Below are 26603 nucleotides of genomic sequence, written 5' to 3'. Positions count from 1 at the left end.
CAGTATGCACATATGCCAATTAGAGACTGACCAGTTGCAGTCCTAAACATCAAATGGGAGATTCAAACAAACAATACTAAGTGAATTCAAACTTCACCCCATTGTACAAGCAAGTGGCTATCAGGACTCGGTAGCTGAGTGGATAACGCGATGGCGTTTGAAGCAAAATGTACTGGGTTCGAGTCCCAGAGCGAACATCAACTCTGAGATGCAAATACATCCATCTGGCGAGTCTCAAATAGGACGAAACGCGCATCCTGGATTCCACTACTAGCCACTATCCATCTTTGCTTACAGTAGTCCTAGTAATTAAAAATAAGTAGTTTTATGCTGCCAATCATTACTACTCATATAACCATATTTGTATATATACGAATATATTACGAAATATTCTTATATATACGTTTATAATAACCATACTACTTAAGAAATTACTATCACTATACAATTCTAGAATCTCTTACATATACACTCATTCTAATGTTTTCCAGTTGAAACTATGAATTTGAATGCTGTTCTAATGAATAATCTTCGGTAAGAATAAAACGTAATCTATAGGAAACTGATGTTTCTGATCTGATTAGAACACGTATGAATCGATTCGACAATCAAGAATTTTATCGTTGAATAGTATCTTATGAGACTAAGATATACTTTTGTGACCCTATATCTGACTCCAATTGGATTATATGATGATTGATCATTGAAATACACATATAGGTTATTCTCATATATTTCATCGACTTAACTTGCGTTGATGAATAATGGAATTAAAATTGGTCAAATACGAGGGAGATTTCGAATACGTATATTTTGTACACTCATTGGTCTGGAAAGACAATCGGAGGAACGAAGAGAAGCGAAATGACTCGTGGTAGATAAGTCATATTAGCCATCTCGATTTAATCAAGTGTTAATCGATATTTATAGTCAGATAAATATGTGTTACAGACATGTGATGAATAGGATAAGAAGTGTCCACACATACGCTCATATAAAAACAGTCAATGTTGATAAATGAATAACTAACAAGGTTAAAACGTGACTCAAGAAGAATGGATAAATTGGCCTGTTCAGAAGCTAGAATAGGTTATATGGGCTTAATATAGCAACCGACACTACAATAAATTTTTATTAATTGATATAGTTTTACATCAAACGAGATCATCTTCAATTTTAAAGAATCATTTTTCATATCAAATAGTTTTGCTGAAATTATTTAACGATGATAGTGATCAGGAGGGTTTTTTGGTGGAGATTTAGTATTTATATAGTTGAAAGCATGAGACACGAGACTGGTAGCTCCTGGGTTCGAACCTCGTGAGGCGAGGTCGTGGATGCGCACTGCTGAGAAGTTCAACAATAAGACGAAACGGCCGTCCAGTGCTTCCAGGTTTCCCATGATGGTCTAGCTTCAATTAACTCATGATTTCATCTATGCAGATGATAGTAATGACAAATATGTACTTTAAAAACAGCTACACTTTATAAGCTAAACTTAACATTATATGAAACATATAGTAAGGTGATAATTCCATGCCTTAAAAGTACATAAAAATGCTTTCAAGTTTTTCCCTGGTGGTCTAGCTTCAATTGACTCACGCTTTCAATTATGAAAAACAAATACTTTAATAAACAAAATGAAAAATTCATCATTTGAACTCTTATTTACTAGACCATCTAGAACATACCAAATTAACAAATAAACAAAACTATCCTTGTTTTTGTATTTAATATTCACACCATAATCGAGAAGAATGTCATCTGTAACTAATTTAAATGATTCACTTCTATGGAATACTATTCAAAACAATTTCCTACTGAATATATTTTCCACCTATCATTTAAAACTATATACATATATTACTTTCCTGGTTAGAGTATTTTATAGCAAAGTGGTTTAATACGGGAAAGAGTTGCTAACCGCAAGCCCAGCACTCCTCCTTTACCTGGACTTGAGACCGACAGTAAATGTAGAAGGGCTACAGGCGGATATATACATAATATTAGTGTTTTCAAATAATTCTAGAAACGAACTTAACTACAAAATTACAAAACTGTCTAAACAGATTCAAGATCAAACCCACTTGGTGTTGTTTACTTGAATCGTACCATTGATGGTTATGACTGTAGTTGTTCAGTCTCTTACTGGCATATGTGCATACTGTGAGGATTGCCCAGATATTGTCTTAAGTTACAAGCATTGTGAGCAAAGATGGATGGTGGCTAGCATCCTAATCGAGGATGCACGTTTCGTCCCATTTGGAGCTCGTCAGCTAGATGTACTCGCATTCCTACAATTGAAGAACATATGGAAATCAAAACAACTGTCAACCAATATCAAAGTCACAATCTTCAATATAAACCTTAAGACATTTAGTTCTACTGTACGGAGCTGAAACGTGGAGAACCACTACATCCATCATCAAAAAGGTACAAGCATTTATAAACAGTTGTTTACGCAAAATACTCAACATTCACTGGCCGGATACTGTCAGCAACAGCGTTTTATTGGAGAGGACGAACCAGCTTCAAACTGAAGAGGAAATTAGGAAGAGACGTTGGAAGTGGATCAGACATACATTGAGGAAATCACCAATGTGCATCACGACTCAATCCCTAACTTGGAATTGTGAAGAGAAGTGGAAAAGTGGAAGGCCAAAGAACACATCACGTCGGGAAATAGAAGTAGATATGAAAGGGATGAATGTAAACTGGAAAGGATTGTCCAGGACAGGGTTGAATGGAGTATACTGGTGTGCGCACCATGCTTCTCCACGAGGGTTACCAGGCGTAAGTCAGTAAGTTAGCTAACATGTAAACTAACCTCTAACCAGGAACATTGTGAAGACTCAAAACAAAGCATTTTTATGCTAATGAGAGTTCATAAAAAACAACGAATATTTCATAGCCAAGTAAATGGATTTATACATTAGTGTTATTTTGATGTACATGCTAAAAAACCTGCGGAAAACTTCAACGGATTCATTAACTATTTGTAATCTTATGCTTCTCGTTTTTACCATAAACTATTCATTAACAATAACTGTTTCCCAATTGACTAACAATGATCTGAACAGGGTTTCGTGAAAATTTTATTAATTTAATAATTCAGTTCAATCCCCCCGGGGATGGGATTGTGGATGCCCACTATGAAGCAGTCTCATACTAGGACGAAACGGCTTTCCAGTGCTTCATTTGACTTCTAAATTCAACTAATAAATTACCAATGATCTCAATATTTTCCACAGTTTATTTAAAAATCACTAAGGCTTATCTCTATACACAATACCCTTTAACATTACTATATCAACAATCATTGTAAACATTAATGCTTATTTTCTTACAATAAAAAAGAAAAATCAACCTCTCATCAGAAATATAATAATTTCTTTTCTTTTTTTTTCTTTTCTTTTCTTCTCATTTTTTCTTTTCTTTTAGGTTATTGCTGCAGAAGGTGAAGAAAAATCATCAGTTGCATTAAAACAAGCTGCTGATGTTATAAAAACATCACCATTTGCATTACAATTACGTTATTTACAAACATTAAGTGCAATTTCAGCTGAAAAAAATTCTACTATAATATTTCCTTTACCAATTGATATGTTAGTTAATTTATTTCATCGATAAAATGACATAAATAAACAAAAAAAAGAAGAAAAAAACAAAAAAAAGAAAAACAAACAAAGAAACAAACATAAGTCTCTTGTATCAAATTTAAATTTTAAAAAAGAGAAAAAAACGAGGAAAATAAACATTTTCTTATACGAAAGTCTGTAAACAATCAATTTAATAAATAAATATTTATTTTAAATTTTGAAAAAAAATTTGCGCGCAAAATTTGAATATAATACAGTAGTATATATATATATATATATAATGTATTTAATCTTGAATTATAGATGGGCTCCTACGTTACACCGTCAATCTTGCATTAGTGAAATGTGAGATCAATATATTTTTTTCGAAAGCACTATCGAAAGTAGTAATTGTCCTCAAAACTCTTCTAGAAGGTACTTATTGTTTGAACAAAACATTTTCATACATATATATCTCTATATACATACGATTGTACAGCTTGATAATAAATTTTGTTGAAATGAGATCCCTTCGTTGAACTTCATGTTTAAATGGGAATTATATGTCAATAATAGATTACCTTATTTATGTGATGTAAAATTATATAACTATTGATTGTTTATTGTTTATATATTCTCTATTGATGATGAATCTATCCCTATGGTTGATAATAAGGTTTGTTTAACTGTTAATACAAAAATTACAATATAACGCACCTTTTGGGTGTTTGCAAACTGTTATATATACATATATATATATACTCTTTGTTCTTCATTCTGTTTTCTTTTCCTAAGGTGTATATATATATATATGTGTGTATGTGTGTGTGCATGTGCGTGTGTATATGCATTTCATCTGTACTCTTAACAGCGGTAACATTGTATTGTATTGACTACAGAATTATTATTATTTTAATTGATGAATGAGAGGGGTCACAAATTATTTTAATCCAAATGTAGGTAATTTTTTTTTGTTTCTATAAGCTAAGTAATTATAAAATTAACCATGCTAAACTTATTGTTTCTATGGTTTAATTCATACAAGTAGTAACCAAAATACTCATTTGTTCGTTTGTTTGTTTTTTTTTTTTGAAAACCTTAATCGTCAAACATCCGATCTAGTCCCAACATCGGATCTGGAACTTGAATATTTACTTTTTTCTTTTTTTTTTTTGTTGGAATAATTGAATAAAGTTACATCATTCAATGTTAATTTGTTTTGTTTTTCTAAAATCTCATGATGATTTCATCAAGTTTGTTTTGGTGTAGTGAAATTGATCAACTTCTGCTTGTTCAATCATTCGATGATAATACTAATAGTAGTAATATTACTATTATTATTACTATTATTATTATTATTATTACTGTTTTTATTGATTTCATGAAAAAAAAATAATTTATCATTTATTCTCCTTTTAAATACTACTATATAAACAAGTACAGTGAGACATAACAAAAAAATGGATAAGCCCATGAATGTTTGTCTACATTGAGTTCCCATATTTGTTCGAAAGCTTGACTTATTTTTCATTTTTCATTTTGAATTAGTTACCGTATTTAAAAAAAAAATAATTGACAAAGTACTTCTGTTTATTCAATTTGAAATATTCTATTTCTATAAGCATTTTGAATAGATTTTTATGTTGCTAAGCATGTGTACAACTGGCTTTCTCTCTGTCTCTCTTGATGTATCTGGACATATTATTATTACATTTAGGTATGCATGTTATAATTCGTCTGTACTTTTTTTTCTTTTTATGGAAAGTGAACACATAATGTTTCCAGTAATAAATAAGGTAATGAAAGAAATAAACGAATAAAGAATTTCTTTAACTTAGTATTGTTTGTTTAAATTTTCCCATTATTGTTTTTAGGACTGCAACTGGTCAGTCTATAATTGGCATATGTGCATATTGTGCGAAATACCTCGATATAGCCTTAATTCACAGGCATTGTAAGCAAAGACGGATAGTGGCTAGTAGTGGAATCCAGGACACGCATTTTCTCCTATTTGGGACTCGTCAGCTGGATGTACCTGCATCTCAGAGTTGATGTTCACTCTGAGACTCGAACCCAGTACTTTTCGCTTCAAACGCCATCGCGTTATCCACTCGGCAACTGAGTCCTGATAGCCACTTGCTTGTGCAAGTGGCTATTTCTTAATATCCAAAAAAAACTGATGTTGCCACACTTCCTCTTAACACAATATGATAGGAAATGGATACAAGGTGAAAAAAAGGTATGAAAAAGGTAAATATGTTGGCTGTGAAACAATTACCTACTAATATTATTAGAAGACGGTTTAGCGAGATCATGAGCTTATTGAAGTTGGAAATGTAAATCATTTAGTGTTAGCAACAGTGGTCTGAAGGATAAATACTTGTTGAGAGAAATGATGGTCCTGAGTTTGATCTATTTTATTTGCTCACTACTGAGTAGCTCCATTCTAGAGCTCAACAAGTGTTCATTGCTTTATTCATTTTCGTGATTATTTAACTAAGGTCAATTCCTAAGATTAACTTAAAAATTCAACAAACGTCACCCCCCCCCTCCACTCTATATAGTATTAAATTGTACACGTAGTGGACGGCAAACAAAAGATTTAAATGTATTTGAAGGAGCTGCATTTGTTGTCATTAAAGAAAAAAACATTTTTCTCATATTACGGTTTAGTACACTGTCCATTAAAAAAAAACTGAAACTCCCGTGTTACACATATCAAGATTGCACTAATGATGACTAAACGTAATGAGAGAATAATTTCTCAAAGCTTACGTTTAACTGTATATTGTATTTTGCCCATTTAACTTTCAGTAGGTGAGAATAATTGACATTTAACACTAGGTCTGTAATATAAGCTTTCTACAAACTTCGGTTTGGCGATCCGAATGTTATGACAAATGTCCCATGCGTAAAGACTCATATTATTAATGGAGTTCATCAACCAATATTTAGTAAAATGAATTCGATAATAATCATTAATTTGAGTGAAGCATCGATTAGTAGCTCAGTTACAGCTACTCAAATGATATATACGATCTATAATACAGATATTGTAGTGAACAGAACACGACTGGGGACAATCGAATGTATTTAAGCAAAAATTACAGACTATCTCAGTAAATTCTGATAACCAAACAATGAACAGTCAATTTGCAAATTAACAACCAATTGTTTCAATCTTCTCTGTTTCTTCTCTAATTTCATTGCTCATGCATTTTCCAAACGATTGCGCTTCATTTCAGTTCTTTGCACATCGGTCTTCTGGCAAAATACATTCTATGTCTGACCAACACCATATACTACTTATATAGATATAAGTAGACCACACCACACTCGTCCCCCCTTTAAAGCATTCGACCATGCGGTGGTTCTGCTCGCCAAGCCGCAATCTTCTTCCACTGCAGTCTGTGCCAAACTCTCCGTCAGAATGTCGAGTCTGCGGCGCGCTGACCTCCATAGCTCCGTCGACCTGCCGGGGCACCAACATCCGCATCCACCCGGCACCTGGGACGTTCAACACCCGTACTCCACCGGCCTGCTGAGCCATCTACATCCGATGTCCGCCCAGCAGCCGCACGTCCCACTGCTCCTCTCCGTCGACAGCACCCGCTACAGCCAACGCCGCCCCGCCAGAACACTCCACTCGACGCCACCACTCCGCACCAGACTGCCCCAACTAGCACCTCAACTCCAGACCCGCAGCGGCGTCCGCAGAACAGCACCCTTCCTCCTTCTGGTTGGCAGCGACACCAAATGTAGTGAACAGAACACGACTGGGGACAATCGAATGTATTTAAGCAAAAATTACAGACTATCTCTGATAACCAAACAATGAACAGTCAATTTGCAAATTAACAACCAATTGTTTCAATCTTCTCTGTTTCTTCTCTAATTTCATTGCTCATGCATTTTCCAAACGATTGCGCTTCATTTCAGTTCTTTGCACATCGGTCTTCTGGCAAAATACATTCTATGTCTGACCAACACCATATACTACTTATATAGATATAAGTAGACCACACCACAATATTTGTATTACTTTTAATTAAGTATACCGACTGTTATGGGGTGGATGAACTACAGTTTAAGAAGCTTGTCTAGTACAATTCCAGATTCGCTGGCTCAATGTTACCACAGCCAAGTATCAATGTTTACAGTGGAACTCGAACTTTAATCCAAACCTCTAAACACTATCTACTGAGTCTTACTCAGTTCTGATTTTTGTTTATACCTACAATATATCTATTCTATTAAATTTGTGAGAAAATGGCAATCCACAATCTGCATATAATTCCCATTTAAACATTAAAATTAAAAACACGAAGTTCAGCGAAGGGATCTCTTTTCAACAAATTTATTATCAAGCTGTACAATCGTATGTATACGAAAATGTTTTATTAAAGTACTAATTCCGTGAGCATATATGAACACTTATGACCAAGATGACGTAATAGAAAGATTGTAATACTAGATCACGTAATACGAGTAATAACAATAGATTAGGTGGATATAATAAGGTGATTAAAATGAATAAAATGTTTTTGTTACAATAATTAAAGATCATTAAAAGTCATAGAGTTTAAATGGTTTGAATAATTTTTTTGGAGAACTACGAATACCATCATCCAGAAGATACAAGTGTTTATTACCACTTGTTTACGCAAGATACTTCGGATCCGTTGGCCAGACACTATCAGTGTGTTGTTACACACTGTTTGAGACAACAAACCAGATTCCAGTGGAGGAAGAAATTAGGAAGAAGCGCTGGAAGTGAACTGGACACACAATGAGGAAATCACCCAACCGCGTCACAAGGCAAGCACTCACATGGAATCCTGAAGGTCAAAGGAGAAGAGGAAGACCCAAGAACACATTTCACCGAGAAACGGAGACAAACATGAGAAGAATGAACAAGAGTTGGATAGAACTAGAAGGGAAGGTGGAGGACAGAGTGGGTTTGAGAATGTTGGTGGGTGGCCTATGCTCGATCGAGAGTAACAGGCGTAAGTAAGTAATTAAAGGTCATAGAGGTGTAAAAATAAATATAGTGATATGATGAGTATTCATGAATAGAATAATGAGAATATAGGACATAAGTAAAGGGGAATGCAGTAATAATAGTAATAGTATAATAATAATATTAAGGCCATGGTAACGATAATGATAAGATGTACTTCTTTTGTACGCATAGTTCTGGTTTGAGCTCATGGATGGTAAGAGCTTCGGCTATTTTTTTAGGAGTTTGATACGAAGAAATCTAGGAAGATTTGAATGAATCATATAAACAATCTCAAAATCAGACTGTGGATCCGTAGATCAGGCGTTCAAGTATAGAACCCCTAACTACTTTCCTTTCACCCTTGTAGAACCAAACTGGGATATGTTCTCGTATCCGAGTTGAAAGCGAGCGCTAGCTACAGCCGATGTACCTTGCTCCACAAGAGCAGGTGAACTGGTAGATGCACATAGAGGTGACCAGACGCGGAAGCTTATCTTTTATGGATACAGAAAATAAGTTCTTACTAGTGAAGGTTATTCGCAGTTTAGCAGCATTAAATGTCCTTTTAATCGTTGTTGTTAAACGATTTTTAATTACGTCTGAAGTTCAATCACCTTTAAATTCCAGACTTATATAAAGGTTTTTTCTTTGGGACAGAACAACTAAGTTTCCTGTCGAAGCTACTTCTATTTATATTCTTCCCTATGAACCGGTCTCACTTACTTACTTGCTTACTTACTTACGCCTGTCACCCCTCGTCGAGGAGCATAGACCGCATACCAGTATTCTCCATCCAACGCAATCCTAGGCAATCCTTTCTAGTACTTTCCAATTAACATTCAACCTTTTCAAATCTACTTCTATTTCCCGACGTGATGTGTTCTTTGGCCTTCCACTTTTCCACTTCTCTTCACAATTCCAAGTTAGGGATTGAGTCGTGATGCACATTGGTGATTTCCTCAATGTATGTCTGATCCACTTCCAACACCTTTTCCTAATCTCCTCTTCAGTTTGAAGCTGGTTCGTCCTCTCCCATAAAACGCTGTTGCTGATAGTATACGGTCAGTGAATGTTGAGTATTTTGTGAAGACAACTATTTATAAATGCTTGTACCTTTTTGACGATGGATGTAGTAGTTCTCCACGTTTCAGCTCCGTACAGTAGAACTAACTGTCTTGACGTTCGTATTGAAGATTCTCACTTTGAAATTAGTTGACAGTTGTTTTGAGTTCCGTATGTTATTCAATTGTAGAAATGCTACCCTTGCTTTGCCAATCCTCACCCTTACATCTGCATACCATCCTCCTTGTTCATCAATGATGCTTCCCAGGTACGTGAATGTTTCCACCTCATCCAGAGTTTTTCCATCAAGTGTGATTGGGTTGGTGTTTTCCGTGTTGTATTTGAGAATCTTGCTTTTTCCTTTGTGTATGTTGAGGCCTATTTATGTATGAACCGGTCTGGATAGCCATTTTTCCTCAAAGTTTTCTTGAGCAACGCAAGTTCTTCGTTAATGCATTCCGTACTACATATCCCATGTATATATTCATTCAGTCTATAAAATCTAGACTTTAATCCTTTTTAATGCTTCTAATAGCATTTGTACAACAATAATTCAGTTATCTATCTAACTATCATCAATGTTTACAATTTTGAAAAAAACTCTACAATTCTATTACAGAAAAATGTTTGCAAATTTTTAAGCAGCTGTGTTTATTCAGTAAGATTATGTTCTATCATAACAATAACAACTTAACTATTCCATTTACTTGTTTATTTATTTATACAAGGGTAATTTGAAGTGATATTTAAGGAACAAAAATGTGATTATGTCATCAATTTATCTAAATAGAAATATTCAACAAAAGATGAATGTTTAACATTTGCCAAAATATTTTGACCAACTGTTTTAATATTCGAAAGGGGTTTGTGGAGATTTAAATAATTTTATATAGTTGAAATCATGAGTCAATTGAAGTTAGACCACCATGGAAAACCTGGAAGCACTGGATGGCCGTTTCATCCTATTGTGAGATTCCTCTTCGTGGATGCGCACTGCTGAGGAGTCCCACAATAGGACGAAACGGCCATCCAGTGCTTCCAAGTTTTCCATGGTGGTCTAGCTTCAATTGACTCATGTTTTAATATCTATTTAGGTCGATATATCTTCTATTACTTCTAATATCATGATTAAGTGTGTGTTTATGCTTTTGTGTTATATACCTTTCAAATTCAGTAATCAACGCAAGCCAGATAGATTACTTATTTACACCTGTTACTCGTCATAGAGGAGGATAGCCTGCCCACTAGGATTCATCAACTAACTCTGTTCTGAGTTTTCTTTCTAAGTTATTTTCAAGTACTATTCATTCTTTTGATATCTGATCCAGTTCCCGATGAGATATGTTGTTCCATCTTCCTTTTTTTCCCTTTGCCTTCAGGATTTCAACTTAGTGTTTAGCCTGTGGTGCAGTTTGATGATTTCCACAATGTAATTATCATCTATATCCAATGTCTTTCCTTAAGTTTTTCTTCATCTGTAAACTGATTTGTTACCTGCCACAGTGAGTTGTTGCTGATGGTGTCTGGCTAATGGATCTGGACCGTCTTGCGTAGGCCATTCTCCAAATTTCAGTTTCCCCCAGTAGAATTACCTTAAAATTTTTATTGAACATTCTAACTTTGATGTTGGTTGACAGATTTTTATTGAATCCTAGATATTCTTCATTTTTAAGAAAGTTGAACTTGTTTCGATAACCCATACCTCTACATATTCATCAAATCCTTCTTATTTTATCAATGATACTGAACAATTACATGGAAACACCCATGTCCTTCAGAAATTCTCCATGATTAACGTCTTGATTGATCCTTGCTGAATTATATTTTTAGGATACCTTTTCTCTTCCTACTAAACTTATTTATTTATTTCATAAATGTTTTAATCACAGGATTTTTGTTTTAAATGAGATTAGATTGTGGGACTCCTCCTCATGGATGCACATCTGCTGAAGAGTCCCACAATAGGACGAAACAGCCGTCCAGTGCTTCCAGGTTTTCCTTGATGGTCTAGCTTCAATTGACTCATGCTTTCCACCTTGAAAAGTATTATTATTTGTATTCTACCATAATTCTCAAATTGGATACACACCTTTTTGGTATTTTCTTTTCTTTTATTGCTTTCAAGTATCATTCAATTCACCTAATTACATGATCACTTGAATAAGTATGTTGTTAAATATTGATTAAATTAAGAGGTAATAAATAATTCCTCTTTCCATTTTTTTTTTGGATTTACCCTTGGAAAATAGTTGAAAAGGAAGGATTGATTTATTGATTTTTTTTAAGTATTATATGTTATAATCATTAAATATGTATATGATAGATCTGGAGAGCAGGTTAAATAGATCTCTATGGAGATAATTCAGCTGATGGTAATATTGTATTAAAGCTATTTATGATTAGTAATGAGATTTAGAATACATGTTTTGTTTGATTCCAAACTTGACAATTGTATAGCTTTGTATCTCAGTGTTGTTTCTTAAACTAGGTGGTTAGTCAGGATGTAAACATGGTAATAGAGGCTAACCCTATGAAGTCCTGAATTTCAACAATAAAAAAAACATGACTTTTTTTAATACAAATATCTACGGTTCGCAGTTGTGGTATTGTGGTGTAGTTTACAGATATCCACATAAGTAGTATATGGTGATGGTCAGGCATTGAATGTATTTTAGTAGAAGATCGATAAGGAGAGAATAACAACGGTACGCAATTGGTATGAAAATGCATGAACAATTATAATCGGAGACTATGGACGGATATTTACAGAAGGAACAGTTAAAATTGAGACAATTGATTGTTATTTTGAAAATTAACTGTTCACTATATGGTTCTCATATTTTAATGAGATATTCTGTAATGTTGTGTTAAAACACATTCGATTGTCCTCAGTCATGTTCTTGTATACCACCGTATTTGGACTGGAATCATTTAATGGTTGGTAGCATGCATTTACATATAAACTTTAGGTTCAGACGAACTATATAGATCAACACCCGTCGTTTACCGAATGACTTCACTGATACACTTTATCATGTATTTCACGAAGGGTTTTTTTTCTCGTTTCACTTACTGTTAGAAGTCGTACAGACGAAAATAGGTAACTGTGTAAAGAAACTTTGTGAAGTGTTCATTGTGTTCTTGATCATAAAATGAAAAGAAGATATTTATTGATATTCATAATTATTTTCTTCATTTTCAATTTGAAGAATGTTTTAATTCATTTTAAGAGAGATCTGATAGACTAGTACAAGTAATGCAATAGTCAAATTTCAGTAAGCAGTTTGAAATTTATAGAATCAGTTTTAGTTATTACGAACATAGATGAATGGTAGCTATCAATGGAATCTAGGACACTTGTTTTATCTTATTTTGAAACTCTCCAGTTAGATTTACTCACATCCGAGTGTTGATTCCCGCTACGGAACTCGAACCCTATACTGTCCATTTCAACTGAAATCTCACTATCCACTTGGTTAATGAGTTCAAAAAGGCATTTGATTGTGCAATGGGATGAATTTTAATCCTTATTTATTTGTTTTATGGATCTTTGCACTGACGTTTGGGAATTCATTTAATCAAAACAGCAGTAGATGTGCGTCTTGAATTCCATCTACCTCAACTTACAATCCTCGTGACTCAGGTCAGTTTCGAGACAATCTACATAGGATGAACATATATCAAATAGAGATTGATCAGTCGCAGTCCAAAATATCAATAGGCAGATGCAAACAGGAACGACAAAACCAAATTTGTAGGAATTGTGCATATAATTAAATGAAAGTTCTCTCTCCTTAGTTCAGATATTCCCTTGGGATCAGTAAAAACAATCTTATCACATAACAAATTGATACTTTAAGTTCCAATGGTTAGATGAAAATGACATGAAGTTATGGATGTCGATGCACTATGTTTACGATTATCATTAAACAAAAACCTTACATCTTTAGTATCAATGGACTATTGTTTGTTACATAAAATAAATTGCATTGAAATGTTAGATCATTTAGCATAGTTAAACTGTTTATATCTGATCGTTGGGATTAAATCAGTACAATGAGCCAGACAGTATATCATTATTCACTATCACTCAGTGAAAGAATAATTTAACAATTTATAAAGGGTGTCCTGAGAATGGTTTATGTTTAATGACGTACATTTGATTTGAAGCTACAGGATTTAAGAAACCAAACATTTTAAAACTAAGTTGAGGCAGAGAATAAGAAAATAAGCATTTTATTTGTTCCTTGTATGTTAAATCTAAAACTAAGATTCCTGCTATACTACGTACAACTTGAGCAGTTGGACTCTAGAACCCTCCAAGTCGAAAAGTTAAAAGATAGGAGACTAGTGAAAAGGATCTTATTCCATACAGTGTCAAATATGGTACAAAGCACTTTGGTTTTTATAGTTCTTAATAAAAACGTAATTATCATCACAGTCACTGTTATATCCCGCGGAGATTTGTGAATGGTAAATTTGAGAACTAGTTAAGGACAAATGTGACATGTATATTTCCTATTGTATAATTGTTAAGTAACTAAACTATTTATATTCGCATCCCTCTTATCATTAGCTTTATTTTGACTCACAGACTATTAATGTGCGATTTACCATTCCTGAGTTATACCCAGTCTGCTAATTACTATTCCTCCTATTCACAGCCACATTTCGCCAAATCTTGTACAAATATTATTTTCTATTTTACGGTACGATGTGGTCTGTCTGTTTGTTATATAAACCCAGTATGTTTGGAATATAATGATTCATATTTCAGAGGCTGTTATTGGTGTTCTGGACTCAACTGGCTTGGCTAGGCAGAAAGCAGGACTGATAAGTACTTAGGACTGCTCATACGGTTTTTTGTGTGTCATTGCTCTGATCGATAATTCACTCCTCTCTGATAAGCGGTCTTATCACGTCATATATTAACAGGGCACGCAAGCAATCGATATAACGGTCACCAAATCTGTATGCAGTGGTCTCTAGCATTTGTTCAATCGGGAAGCTACACGTCGAGATTCTGGAATGTTCTTCGAAAAAAGGTGATTGAGGGGAATGTCTTCCTAAAAAGGGCCGTGAGTGACCGGTTTCAAGCAGCTGTCCCTCAGGCTCTGCAGTCACACAACCATGCAATTAAGACTAATATTTACCAAGCTTTTTTCAGATCCCCCAGGAAGTATCTGATAAGGAGTGATCATAATAAACATCAATCATTCAGCTGAGATACAGTTTTTTTACATTCTGCATATAATTTTAACGAGGTTTCACAAATCAATAAGCAGACTCTATATTTTAAAATACTCAAACTAGTTTATTTTCAAAGAATGTCGCCTTTATGGTGCAAGCTGACCTATTCTAACCCATTCATTCTTTTATGAGAAGACGCCATGACTTCAGATGCTGGTTGTCTGTGAAAAACATGTAACTGCTGTAAGACCCCTCTACAATCAGCAGTACATCTTTGACCTCTGACTTTAATTTGCTGCTGTTAATCTTACCATTTTCCAATCAGCTTGTCCGGTATGGTAAGACCTAAGGAAATAAACCGAAACAGATTAATCATTATTTCCAACTTTAATTAATTCATGGTTTACTTTGATCCTTATCTACACTTACAAGTTACACCTTTTTCTTTAAATTGACTGACCTCATTAGGCTTTGAAAAATTCTTGTTAAAACTTCTCAACAGTCACATCAGTTACTACTATACAACTTGACTAATTGTCTGACTACTTTCAAACAACGCAAAATGTAAATTTTATAATAAACTGATGTCAATTAATGATCAATTAATGACAACTACTATTTTTCCATTTTGTCTTTTTCTATCAACACAATTATGCTTACTTTCTTAAGATGAATGAATTGAATTAGACACGTTATTCCAACTTAGATGCATTATGGTAAGGAAAGATGGATAGTGGTTAGCAGTGGAATCCAGGACGCGCGTTTCGTCCTATTTGGGACTCACAAGCTGGATGTACCTGCATCTCAGAGTTGATGTTCACTCTGGGGCTCGAACTCAGAGAGAGACTGACCAGTTGCAGTCCTAAAACATCAATGGGAAGATTCGAACAAACAATACTAAGTGAACTTAGATCCATTATGTTCTAATGACCTTCGATTAACATTTATTATCAAAAAGTAATTACAGCTTGATTATTAAGGATGTAACTAATACAAAACTAAATACTTGATCAGTATAATATTTTCTTAATATCAAAGAGCTACTCAGTTACAAGTTTTCATCGTTACTGGCGGTCAGATGTTGGTTGAATAGGACAGCAGTAACATGTTTTGGGTATGTAAACTAATTGATATCGATTTAAATTTCATAAATAGTAATAGTTCCCCGAAGATTTTAAAGAAGCTTTATTGATGAAGATTAAGCAACACCAAATTCAATTTTTAAAGCTTATCACTAAGGATCTTCAATTACATAACATCATAAATTGAATTGTTAGTGTTATCGTCCATACTTACTTACTTACTTACGCCTGTGACCACCAATCGAGAATAGGCCGCCGACCAGCATTCTCCAGCCCACACTGTCGTGGGCCTTCCTTTATACTTCTATTCAATTTTGGTTCATTCATATGATGTCGGTCTCCATCTCTCAGCGTAATGTGTTCTTTGGTCTTCCTATTCTTCTTCGGCCTTCAGGATTCCATGTGAGGACTTGTCTTGTGACGCAGTTGGGTGATTTCCTCAATGTGTGTCCTATCCACTTCCAGCACTTATTTCTGATTTCTGAAATCTGGTTTGTTCTCTCCCACAATAGGTTCTTGCTGATAGTGTCTGTCCAACGGATCGGAAGTATCTTGCGTAGACAACTGTTAATAAACACATGCATCTTCTGGATAATGGCTTTCGTAGTTCTCCACGTCTCCGCCCCATACAATAAAACTGTCTTGACATTTGTATTGAAAATTCTGATTTTGGTAATGGTTGACAATTGTTTTGAGTTCCAGATTATCTTCAGTTGTAAATATGCTGCTCTTGCTTTGCCGATCCGCGCCCCCACATCTGCATCACATCCACTGTGTTCATTGATGATGCTGCCCAGATATGTAAAGGTTTCCAAATCCTCCAAAGCTTCTCTATCAAGTGTAATTCGATTGGTGCATGTTGTATTGTATCGGAGAGTCTTGCTTTTCTCTTTGTTTATATTGAGACCTACTGCTGCTACACTGCTTGTCTTCTCCTGTTGTCTTGTCCTGTTATCGTCCATGCCAAAAATATAATATAAACTAACTTGGTGTGTTTTTTTCAATCAAGTTTATGGGGAAAGTAAGAGGTACATTTATTAAATAATTGCTAACTTTTACATTCATGAAAGTAAATTGGGAGAAGTTCTATGGGATTATCTGTACTACAATTTATTATTATTCGCTTACCGACTAAATAGAAAATAATATGGAATATGTAAAATCTTTTTGATGATGATACACCTGTTGTAAATTGGTCAGTATTATTATTATAGTCAATTAATGATATCATCAAGTGGATTAGATAAGTTTACATAGTTGTTGTTGTTGTTATAATTAGCTTTATTCAATCTTATATCTTTGGTATAATATGGAATTCTCAGTACAAAGTATTTCAACAAGTTTCCGTTTCTTACTTCTTGATCGTTCCTGACAACAAATATTGAATGATCGCCAGTTGGAAGTTAGCAGTTCAGTCATTCGACATCAGCAACCATGACATCTTCGATTGTGACTTTTGTAACTTGTACAGCAAAAGGTTGTACACTTTTCAGAAATGAATCTGAATAGGTTATGCGATTAATATCCATAATGATGTGTTAAAACAAACGTAATGAGATAAGTTGTTGAAATATATAGATGACAGGAACAGGTGGCCCAGATGTTCAAGTAGGCCACCTATCTTGTATATATGTATATAAGTAAAGTTGTATTTAGTCAACTTTGTATTTGTTTTACCAGTTACATTTGAAGAGAAGTAAACATGTGAAATACACATCATAGTTTGTTGAATGTTGATTAATTCCATTTAAAGAATTTCATTTATCCTATATACGTTTTATTTAGTTCTGAATATTTGTTTTGACATTTAGTAGTTGAATGTAGTTAGGTGGAAATCTTGGAACTAGATTTTGAGTTAGTTGGCAACTATCATAAAGAATTTTCTTTAGCGAACTTGAAGAAACTTGTAGTCAGTGGTGAGTTAGGAACTTGAGTCAGTCTAGGAATTTATTATTGAGAATATTTAGGACTAAGTTATTTACCTCGAGTGATTACTGAATAGAACATGACGTTATGTTTGTTAACTTTGCATTATTGATCGAGTTTTATAGATGAAGTTACAAAATAGTCACTAAAGAATATTAGCTCTTTCAGCATTGGGAGTTCTAGCGAATCCATATATTCCTGGGACACCATAGACATTCAGTCGAATTTGAAGTCGTATCATAAATTAATGTGATAGGTAGATAGAGATCATTTTGTGAACTTATCTAACTTTCGCATAGGTAATTGTTGGTTATATAGATTATATGGCAAGTATTCACAAGCAATCAGCAATAATCTTTCATTTCTGTAAATTTATGTGTGTCTATGATTGTCTTTATTTGTTTGTCTTCATTATTCTATATTTATATGAAGTGTATAAGCTCAGACACAAACGTATTTGGGTGAGTTGGTTAGTGATACATTTCAAACTTGTATCCATCATATTAATAAACTCATAAATAAACGTCAAGGAATAATTATTTATCCCAAACGATCTGTAGAAGATTTCAGTTTAAATGTTTATGAATCTATATTATGAAGTTCAGACTAACGACTAGTCACTGATATCTGGGAAATCACACTATTGGAGACTTTTCTTCTGGCAAAGTCCAAAGTTATTAGAATTTATCTATAAAATCTAATATAGATTCCATCTTACAATTAACATTTATTATCCAAATAGATTTGTGTTTTTCGTGGATTGTAGTAATTTTTAATAGTTGAATTTATGAGTTGATTAAAGTTAAACAACCATGGAAAAGTTGAAAGCACTGGACGGCTCACTGCTGAGGGATCCCATACTAAAACGAAACGTCCATCCAATGCTTTCAAAATTTCTATGATAATCCAGCTTAGACTGACTGATAAATTTAACTATTAGAAATTACTACTTACTTACTTACGCCTGTTACTCCCAATCGAGCATAGGCCGCCGAACAGAATTCTCCAATCTATTCTGTACTGTGTCTATCTTTCTAGTTGTATCCAATTTTTGTTCATTTTTTCTCATTTCTGTCTCCATTTCTCAGAGTAATTTCTTCTTTGATCTTCCTCTTTTCCTTTACCCTTGAGGATTCCATGTGAGTGTTTTGCCATCTGCTAAAATTGTCACAAATCCCATATAATGAAAATAAATATCAGAAGGGGGTTTGTGAAGATTTTAGTAATGTTATAGTTTAAATCATAAGTCAATTGAAGCTAGACCACCATGGAAAACCTGAAAGCACTGGATGACCGTTTGGTCCTATTGTGAGACTCAGCAGTGGTGTTCTAGTGAGAAGCAGTGACCAATGGAGTTCAACCAGGTCTGTTATGAGATATCAACTGATTGAAGGCAATGGTGAATGGTCGCTCAATTTCGTGGATTGGTTGAAGTAAGACATTAACACCGTTGAATACTGGCTCAATAGCCTAGTGGTTAAGCGCTCGCACGCGAGATTGATAGATCCTAGGTTCGAAACTCCCGAGGCGGGATCGTGGATGCGCACTTCTGAGGAGTCCCGCAATAGGACGAGACGGCAATCAAACAGTACTTCCTGGTTTTCCATTGCGGTCCAGCTTCAATTGACTCATGCTTTCAACTATGAAAATAAATATATTTTCACCTTATACATTACTGACAAACTTTAAGTTTGTGTAATTTAATCATTTCAAATATACCTATACCTATACATATATAGATATATGTGTATATATAAACTTGTAACTTTATGCTTATTAAATTTTAACACAAATTGTAATGTACCCTTATTTTTCAAAATTCAATATTCTCTTATCATCTGACTTTTTTTTCAAACCATTTGACCTAGTTTTTTTTTATTTTATTTCTAACAAAATTGTATCTTTTATAATGTTAGTGATCTACTCTTCTTCTTCTTCTTCTTCTCCTTCTGCTTCTTCTTCTTCTTTTCTTTTCTTTTCTCTATTTTTCTCATTTTTTTCTGGCTATAAAAGTACTAATCTAATCATAAATTGTATCCTTTTCTTTACAATATAAATTATGTAGATAGAGGATGAAACAGTTTTGGGTTTTATTAAAGTCATCTCTTATTATTTGGGTTCTTTTTTTATTTATTTAATTTTTAATGTAACATAAGGAAATATTTATAAATGGATGGGATACATTTGTTGTTTGTAAATTTTTCTTTTTTCTCTCTTTTTCTTTTTTCTTTCTTTCTCTTTTTCTTTCTTCTGTTTTTCTTTTTTTATTTTTCTTTCTTCTTTTTTTTTGTGCATCTAAAATTAGTTGATTTGTAATTGTTAAATGTGTTAGAGTGGTTTTTTTTTCTTAATTAATCATTTTTGTAATTGTTACAACGGTGTTTAAAATTAGAAGAAAAAAAGAAACGGTAAGTACAGCTTATTAAAGGATAGTACAGAGCATAAAGTTATTGTGTAGTGAACAGAACACCAGTTGGTGACAATCAAATGTATTAAGACACAACTTACAGACTTACTAAATTCTGATAACCATACAACAAAACAATTAATTTGCAAAATAACAATCAATTGTCTCAATCTTCACTGTTTCTTCTGTAAATATCTATTCATTTTCTCTAATTCCATTGTTCATGCATTTTCCTACTAATTGCGTTTCATTTCAGCTCTTTCCTCATCGGTCTTCTGCCAAAATACATTCTATGTTTGACCATCGCTATATACTACTTATGTGGATATAAGTAGGCCACACTACAATTGTAGTGAACAAGAACAATAGTGGCGACAATCATGTGTATTTTAGCACAACATTACAGAATATCTCATTAAAATATGAGAACCATATAGTGAACAGTTAATTTTCAAAATAACAATCAATTGTCTCAATTTTAACTGTTCCTTCTGTAAATATTCGTCCATAGTCTCCGATTATAATTGTTCATGCATTTTCATACCAATTGCGTACCGTTCCCATTCTCTCCTTATCGATCTTCTACTGAAATACATTCAATGTTCGATCATCGTTATATATTACTTATGTGGATATCAATAACCCATAACACATTATGAGCATATTGATACAGTTTAAAGCAAAGAGGCGAATGTATGTATGCGAGTCGATGTTGAGTCAAACTTATAGTCGAATTGTATAAGGAAACATCAAGGAAAAGGAAAGGTTAATAATAGGATTCGAGTACATATATACATGAGGAAGAGAATGAATCATCAAGTGATATTTAAGCGATCAACATTTTGACTAGAATCTGTCATGTGATCAAGAATACACGTCTATACAGATATGATAGTGATCATAATAGTACAAAGAGATATTCACATTGTTACTTACTTACTTACTTACGCCTGTTACTCCCAATGGAGCATAGGCCGCCGACCAGCTTTCTCCAACCCACTCTGTCTTGGGCCTTCTTTTCTAGTTCTATCCAGTTCTTGTTCATTCTTCTCATGTCTGTCTCTAATTCACGGTGTAATGTGTTCTTTGGTCTTCCTCTTCCCCTTTGACCTTCAGGATTCCATGTGTGGGCTTGTCTTGTGACACATTTAGGTGATTTTCTCAAGGTGTACCCAACCCACTTCCAGCGCTTCTTCCTGATTTCTTCCTCCATTGGATGGAATCTGGTTTGTTGCCTCTCACAGTAACTTGTTTCTGATGGTGTCTGGCCATCGGATCCGAAGTATCTTGTGTAGACAACTGTTAATAAACACTTGTATCTTCTGGATAATGGCTTTCGTACTTCTTCACGTCTCCGCCCCATACGGTAGAACTGTCTTGACATTTGTATTGAAAATTCTAACCTTGGTGTTGGTTGACAATTGCTTTGAGTTCCAGATGTTTTTCAGTTGTAGGTATGCTGTTCTTGCTTTGCCGATCGGCGCCCTCACATCTGCATCTGATCCACCGTGTTCATCAATGATGCTGCTCAGATATGTAAAGGTTTCCAAATCCTCCAAAGCTTCTCCATCAAGTGTAATTTGATTGGTGCTTGTTGTATTGTATCGGAGAGTCTTGCTTTTCTCTTTGTTTATATTGAGACCTACTGCTGCTGAGGCTGCTGCCACACTGGTCGTTTTCCCCTGCATTTGTTGTTGCGTTTGTGATAGAAGAACCAGGTCATCGGCGAAGTCTAAATCGTCAAGATGCATCCTGCCTGTCCACTGTATCCCGTGCATCCCTCCAGATGTTGACGTCTTCACGATCCAGTCGATCACCAGGAGAAAGAGAAAGGGTGAGAGTAAGCAACCTTGCCTAACACCGGTCTTTACTTCAAACGAGTCGGTGAGTTGTCCTCCGTGTACGATTTGGCAGTTTAGTCCGTCATAGGAGTTCCGTATGATATTGACTATCTTCTCAGGCACGCCGTAGTGTCGAAGAAGCCTCCATAGTGTCGTCCTGTCCACGCTATCAAATGCCTTCTCGTAGTCGATGAAGTTGATGTAGAGTGATGAATTCCATTCGATTGATTGTTCCACAATGATACGTAGAGTTGCGATTTGATCTGTGCACGATCTATCCTTACGAAATCCAGCCTGTTGATCTCGAAGTTGGGCGTCCACTGAATCCTTCATCCTGTTTAACAATACTCTGTTGAAGACTTTTCCTGGTATTGAGAGCAGAGTGATGTCCCTGTAGTTGTCGCACTTGCTGAGGTCGCCTTTCTTTGGTATCTTGATGAGAAGTCCTTTTTTCCAGTCTATTGGTACTTGTTCTTCGTCCCAAATCTTACTGAAGAGGATGTGGAGTATCTTGGCAGTTGCTGCTACATCTGCTTTCAGTGCCTCTGCCGGGATGTTGTCTGGTCCCGCTGCTTTGCCACTCTTGACTTGTCTAATGGTCATGCTGATCTCTTCAATTGTTGGTGGGCCAACATCGATTGGGAGGTCTGTGGGTGCTGCTTCGATGTTGGGTGGGTTCAGTGGAGTTGGTCGATTCAAGAGTTCTTTGAAGTGTTCTACCCACCTGTTTCGTTGTTCTTCAATGTCGGTGATTACTTTGCCTTCCTTGCTTTTCACTGGTCTTTCTGGCTTACGGTAATTTCCAGCGAGTTTCTTTGTTGTATCATACAGTTGTCTCATGTTTCCCTCTCTTGCAGCCTTTTCCGCTATCATTGCTAAATCTTCCACATATTTACGTTTATCGGTTCTGATGCTCCTCTTCACTTGCTTGTTTGCCTCTGTGTATTCGGCTTGTGCCTTGGCTTTTTCCGCTCTGGTTCGGCTGATATTGATTGCTGCCTTCTTGTTCCTCCTTTCTTCAATTTTATCCAGTGTACCAACAGTGATCCATTCCTTGTGATGGTGCTTCTTTTGGCCCAGAACCTCCTGACATGTTGAAACTATTGCCTCCTTGATGCCTTTCCAGTTGCTCTCTATGGTAGTTCCCTCTCCATTGAGTAGATCATGAAAGGCCTGGAACCTGTTACTGAGGGCTATGTTGAATTTGTTGAGCTTGTCAGCATCTCGAAGAAAGGCCGTACTAAACTTTTGTTATGTTGTCCGCGCCGTTGTCCAGTGCTTCTTGAGTTTTAGTTTCATCTTGACGACCAGCAAATGATAATCGGATGCTATATCAACTCCTCTTCTGGTTCTCACATCCTCCATCGTCCTCCTGAACTTTTGTTGATGCAGATATGGTCGATTTGATTCTGTGTAGTGTGATCCGGTGAAATCCAAGTGGCTTTGTGTATGTTTTTGTGTGGGAATATGGTGCCACCTATGACCAGTTTATTGAAGGCACATAGGTTTGCAAATCTCTCACCATTTTCGTTCCTTTCTCCCAGTCCATGTCGTCCCATGACGTCTTCGTATCCAGTGTTATCCTTTCCAACCTTGGCATTGGAATCTCCCATCAGAATGGTCAGGTCCTTTGTTGGCCACTTCTCAACGATTGACTGCAGCCTATCGTAGGTCTTTAACGTCTTCATTGTAGTCGTTGGTCGGCGCATAACATTGGATGACGTTCATTGTAATGCCCTCTCTCTTTGTTTTGAAGGAGGCTTTGATGATCCTTGGTCCATGAGATTCCCATCCAATAAGTGCATTTTGTGCTTTTCCGGACAGCATCAATGCCACTCCTTGTGTATGTGGGGCATTTCCTTCTTCATGACCGGAGTATAACAGAAGTCCTCCTGAAGATAGTCGTTGTTGTCCAACCTGCTTCCAATATGTTTCGCTGATTCCAAGCACCTCCAGGTTGTATTTTCTCATTTCTGCAGCAATTTGGAAGATTCTTCCGGTCTCCCACATTGTTCGGACATTCCATGTACCTATAAAAATTGTCGCTCTGGTTGTTAGAAGGTGCATCGGCCTCATGACTTTCGAAGGAACTCGGCTTTCATCATGAGACGACATAATTATTCCTTCTACTCCCAGGGCAGAGTTTGAATGGTTTGAATGATTTTTTCTGGTTAGCGTTTTTTTAGCGAGTTGATTTTATACGGGATGGGTTCGCTAACCCCATGCCCAACCCTCCTCCTTTACCCGGGCTTGGGACCGGCAGTAACTCTAGAGGAGCTACAGGCGGAGTTATGCACATTGTTACTGTTAGAATAACATTGTCTGTTAAGTAAGTTATTAAAAGGAGTTAACCAAAATTTAACCATTATCGAAAATGATTGTATGAGAGCTGCAATAACTAACATAGTTTTTTCTCTTTATTACCATATTGAGTTAATTAATGTAAATGTTAGAGATTTGATGAAACATTATGTCACACTTCTAAGGAGTCCCAAAATAGGTCGAAACGGGTGTCCAGTGCTTCCAGGTTTTCTATGATGATCTAACTTCAATTGGATCATGAATTCAACTATTGAATTACTAAAATCTCCACAAAACCCTCTTCTGATAAGAAACAAACTACGGTTGACAAACATTTCCTAATATAATATGATTGTTTTAAACTAGAGAGTAGTGGGAAAATTCATTTTCATTGTTTAATTAACCACAGCAATAAGTTCATTAATGAATTATAAAACTTGCTTCATAATTCATTTATCCTATTTATCTATTATGTGTAAGTTTAAAACACTATATTACACATTTTATGTAACATTCAATAAAAAAAACATATGTGTCTTGTAATAACAAGGCAGTCTTGTAAGCAAAGATGGATAACGGCTAGCAATGGAATCAAGGACATGCGTTTCGTCCCATTTAGGACTCGTCAGCTGGATGTACCTGCATCTCAGAGTTGATGTTCACTCTAGTCTGCTTGAATATCTGGGCTACCTGTTCCTATCATCCAGATATTTCAACAAGTTATCTGTTTCCTTAACATGGTGGTTGGAGGTGATCAACAGGAAACCCTGGACCCGGGTTTCGTGCTACTTGGCACTCGTCAGCAAGGTGTACCTGTAATCTTGAGGGAACTGATGCTCCCTGACGGATTCGATCCCGTGTCACTCAGCTTCACGGTCAGAGACGTTACCACTGAGCTATTCGGGCCGCGACCGACCTCCTGTAGGACTGAGATCTAATCACAATTGATTGATCACTGGGTGGTGATCAATCTCATTCGTGTCAAGTCCTTAGTGCTGATCGAATGCTATCGATCAAGTTGCAATGTGGCCACCAGTCTAGGTGGCTCGACACTGCGGGCACTATATATATTAGGGTAACATGGTGGTTGGAGGTGGTCAACAGGAAACCCTGGACCCGGGTTTCGTGCTACTTGGCACTCGTCAGCAAGGTGTACCTGTAATCTTGAGGGAACTGACGCTCCCTGGCGGATTCGATCCCGCGTCACTCAGCTTCACAGTCAGAGACGTTACCACTGAGCTATTCGGGCCGCGACCGACCTCCTGTAGGACTGAGATCTAATCACAATTGATTGATCACTGGGTGGTGATCAATCTCATGCGTGTCAGGTCCTTAGTGCTGATCGAATGCTATCGATCAAGTTGCAATGTGGCCACCAGTCTAGGTGGCTCGACACTGCGGGCACTATATATATTAGGGTAACATGGTGGTTGGAGGTGGTCAACAGGAAACCCTGGACCCGGGTTTCGTGCTACTTGGCACTCGTCAGCAAGGTGTACCTGTAATCTTGAGGGAACTGACGCTCCCTGGCGGATTCGATCCCGCGTCACTCAGCTTCACAGTCAGAGACGTTACCACTGAGCTATTCGGGCCGCGACCGACCTCCTGTAGGACTGAGATCTAATCACAATTGATTGATCACTGGGTGGTGATCAATCTCATGCGTGTCAGGTCCTTAGTGCTGATCGAATGCTATCGATCAAGTTGCAATGTGGCCACCAGTCTAGGTGGCTCGACACTGCGGGCACTATATATATTAGGGTAACATGGTGGTTGGAGGTGGTCAACAGGAAACCCTGGACCCGGGTTTCGTGCTACTTGGCACTCGTCAGCAAGGTGTACCTGTAATCTTGAGGGAACTGACGCTCCCTGGCGGATTCGATCCCGCGTCACTCAGCTTCACAGTCAGAGACGTTACCACTGAGCTATTCGGGCCGCGACCGACCTCCTGTAGGACTCATTCAGAGCATATCTCACACTGATGGATTGAAAGTACAATTAAACAGGTATTCCCAGCTTTAGAGTATATGTTCAATCTTGTGAAGCTTTATTTAGTTTGTTAACCAAGTATGACTCTGAAGAAGCACGTTGTCTTTGTGAAATGACTTTGCATTATATATAATTAAACTAGGTTCTAAGCTTTAAAGCGTTTTAAGATTGTAATGATCACTAAATGTGTAGTCGATGATTATCGTAAGAACAATAATGATTCGT

General features: G+C 35.9%; 1 protein-coding gene and 2 non-coding genes across 3 annotated transcripts in view; 2 read left to right on the top strand and 1 right to left on the bottom strand.

The window, feature by feature from the left end:
• Positions 1–3630, top strand: part of Smp_154990 (SPFH domain / Band 7 family protein,putative) — a gene marked incomplete at both ends in the record, with an annotated part of 4901 nt that extends 1271 nt beyond the window's left edge. Inside the window, one exon of the mRNA XM_018790560.1 lies at positions 3442–3630. Coding sequence (XP_018646190.1) covers positions 3442–3630 — 189 coding nt within the window. The remainder of the gene's footprint in view (positions 1–3441) is intronic.
• Positions 128–194, top strand: Smp_tRNA_00176_Gln_TTG.1.1. The gene has a single exon. It is a non-coding gene (tRNA).
• Positions 3631–5630: 2000 nt separating the features above from the next.
• Smp_tRNA_00628_Pseudo_TTG.1.1 lies at positions 5631–5701 on the bottom strand. Its single transcript has one exon. It is a non-coding gene (tRNA).
• Between the last annotated feature and the right edge of the window lie 20902 nt (positions 5702–26603).

Source organism: Schistosoma mansoni (genome assembly GCF_000237925.1).
Source record: "Schistosoma mansoni, WGS project CABG00000000 data, supercontig 0062, strain Puerto Rico, whole genome shotgun sequence".
In the NCBI taxonomy this organism is placed as follows: domain Eukaryota; kingdom Metazoa; phylum Platyhelminthes; class Trematoda; order Strigeidida; family Schistosomatidae; genus Schistosoma; species Schistosoma mansoni.
The sequence above is the reverse complement of the archived record's forward strand: the minus strand, read 5'-3'. Positions and strand labels throughout refer to the sequence as shown.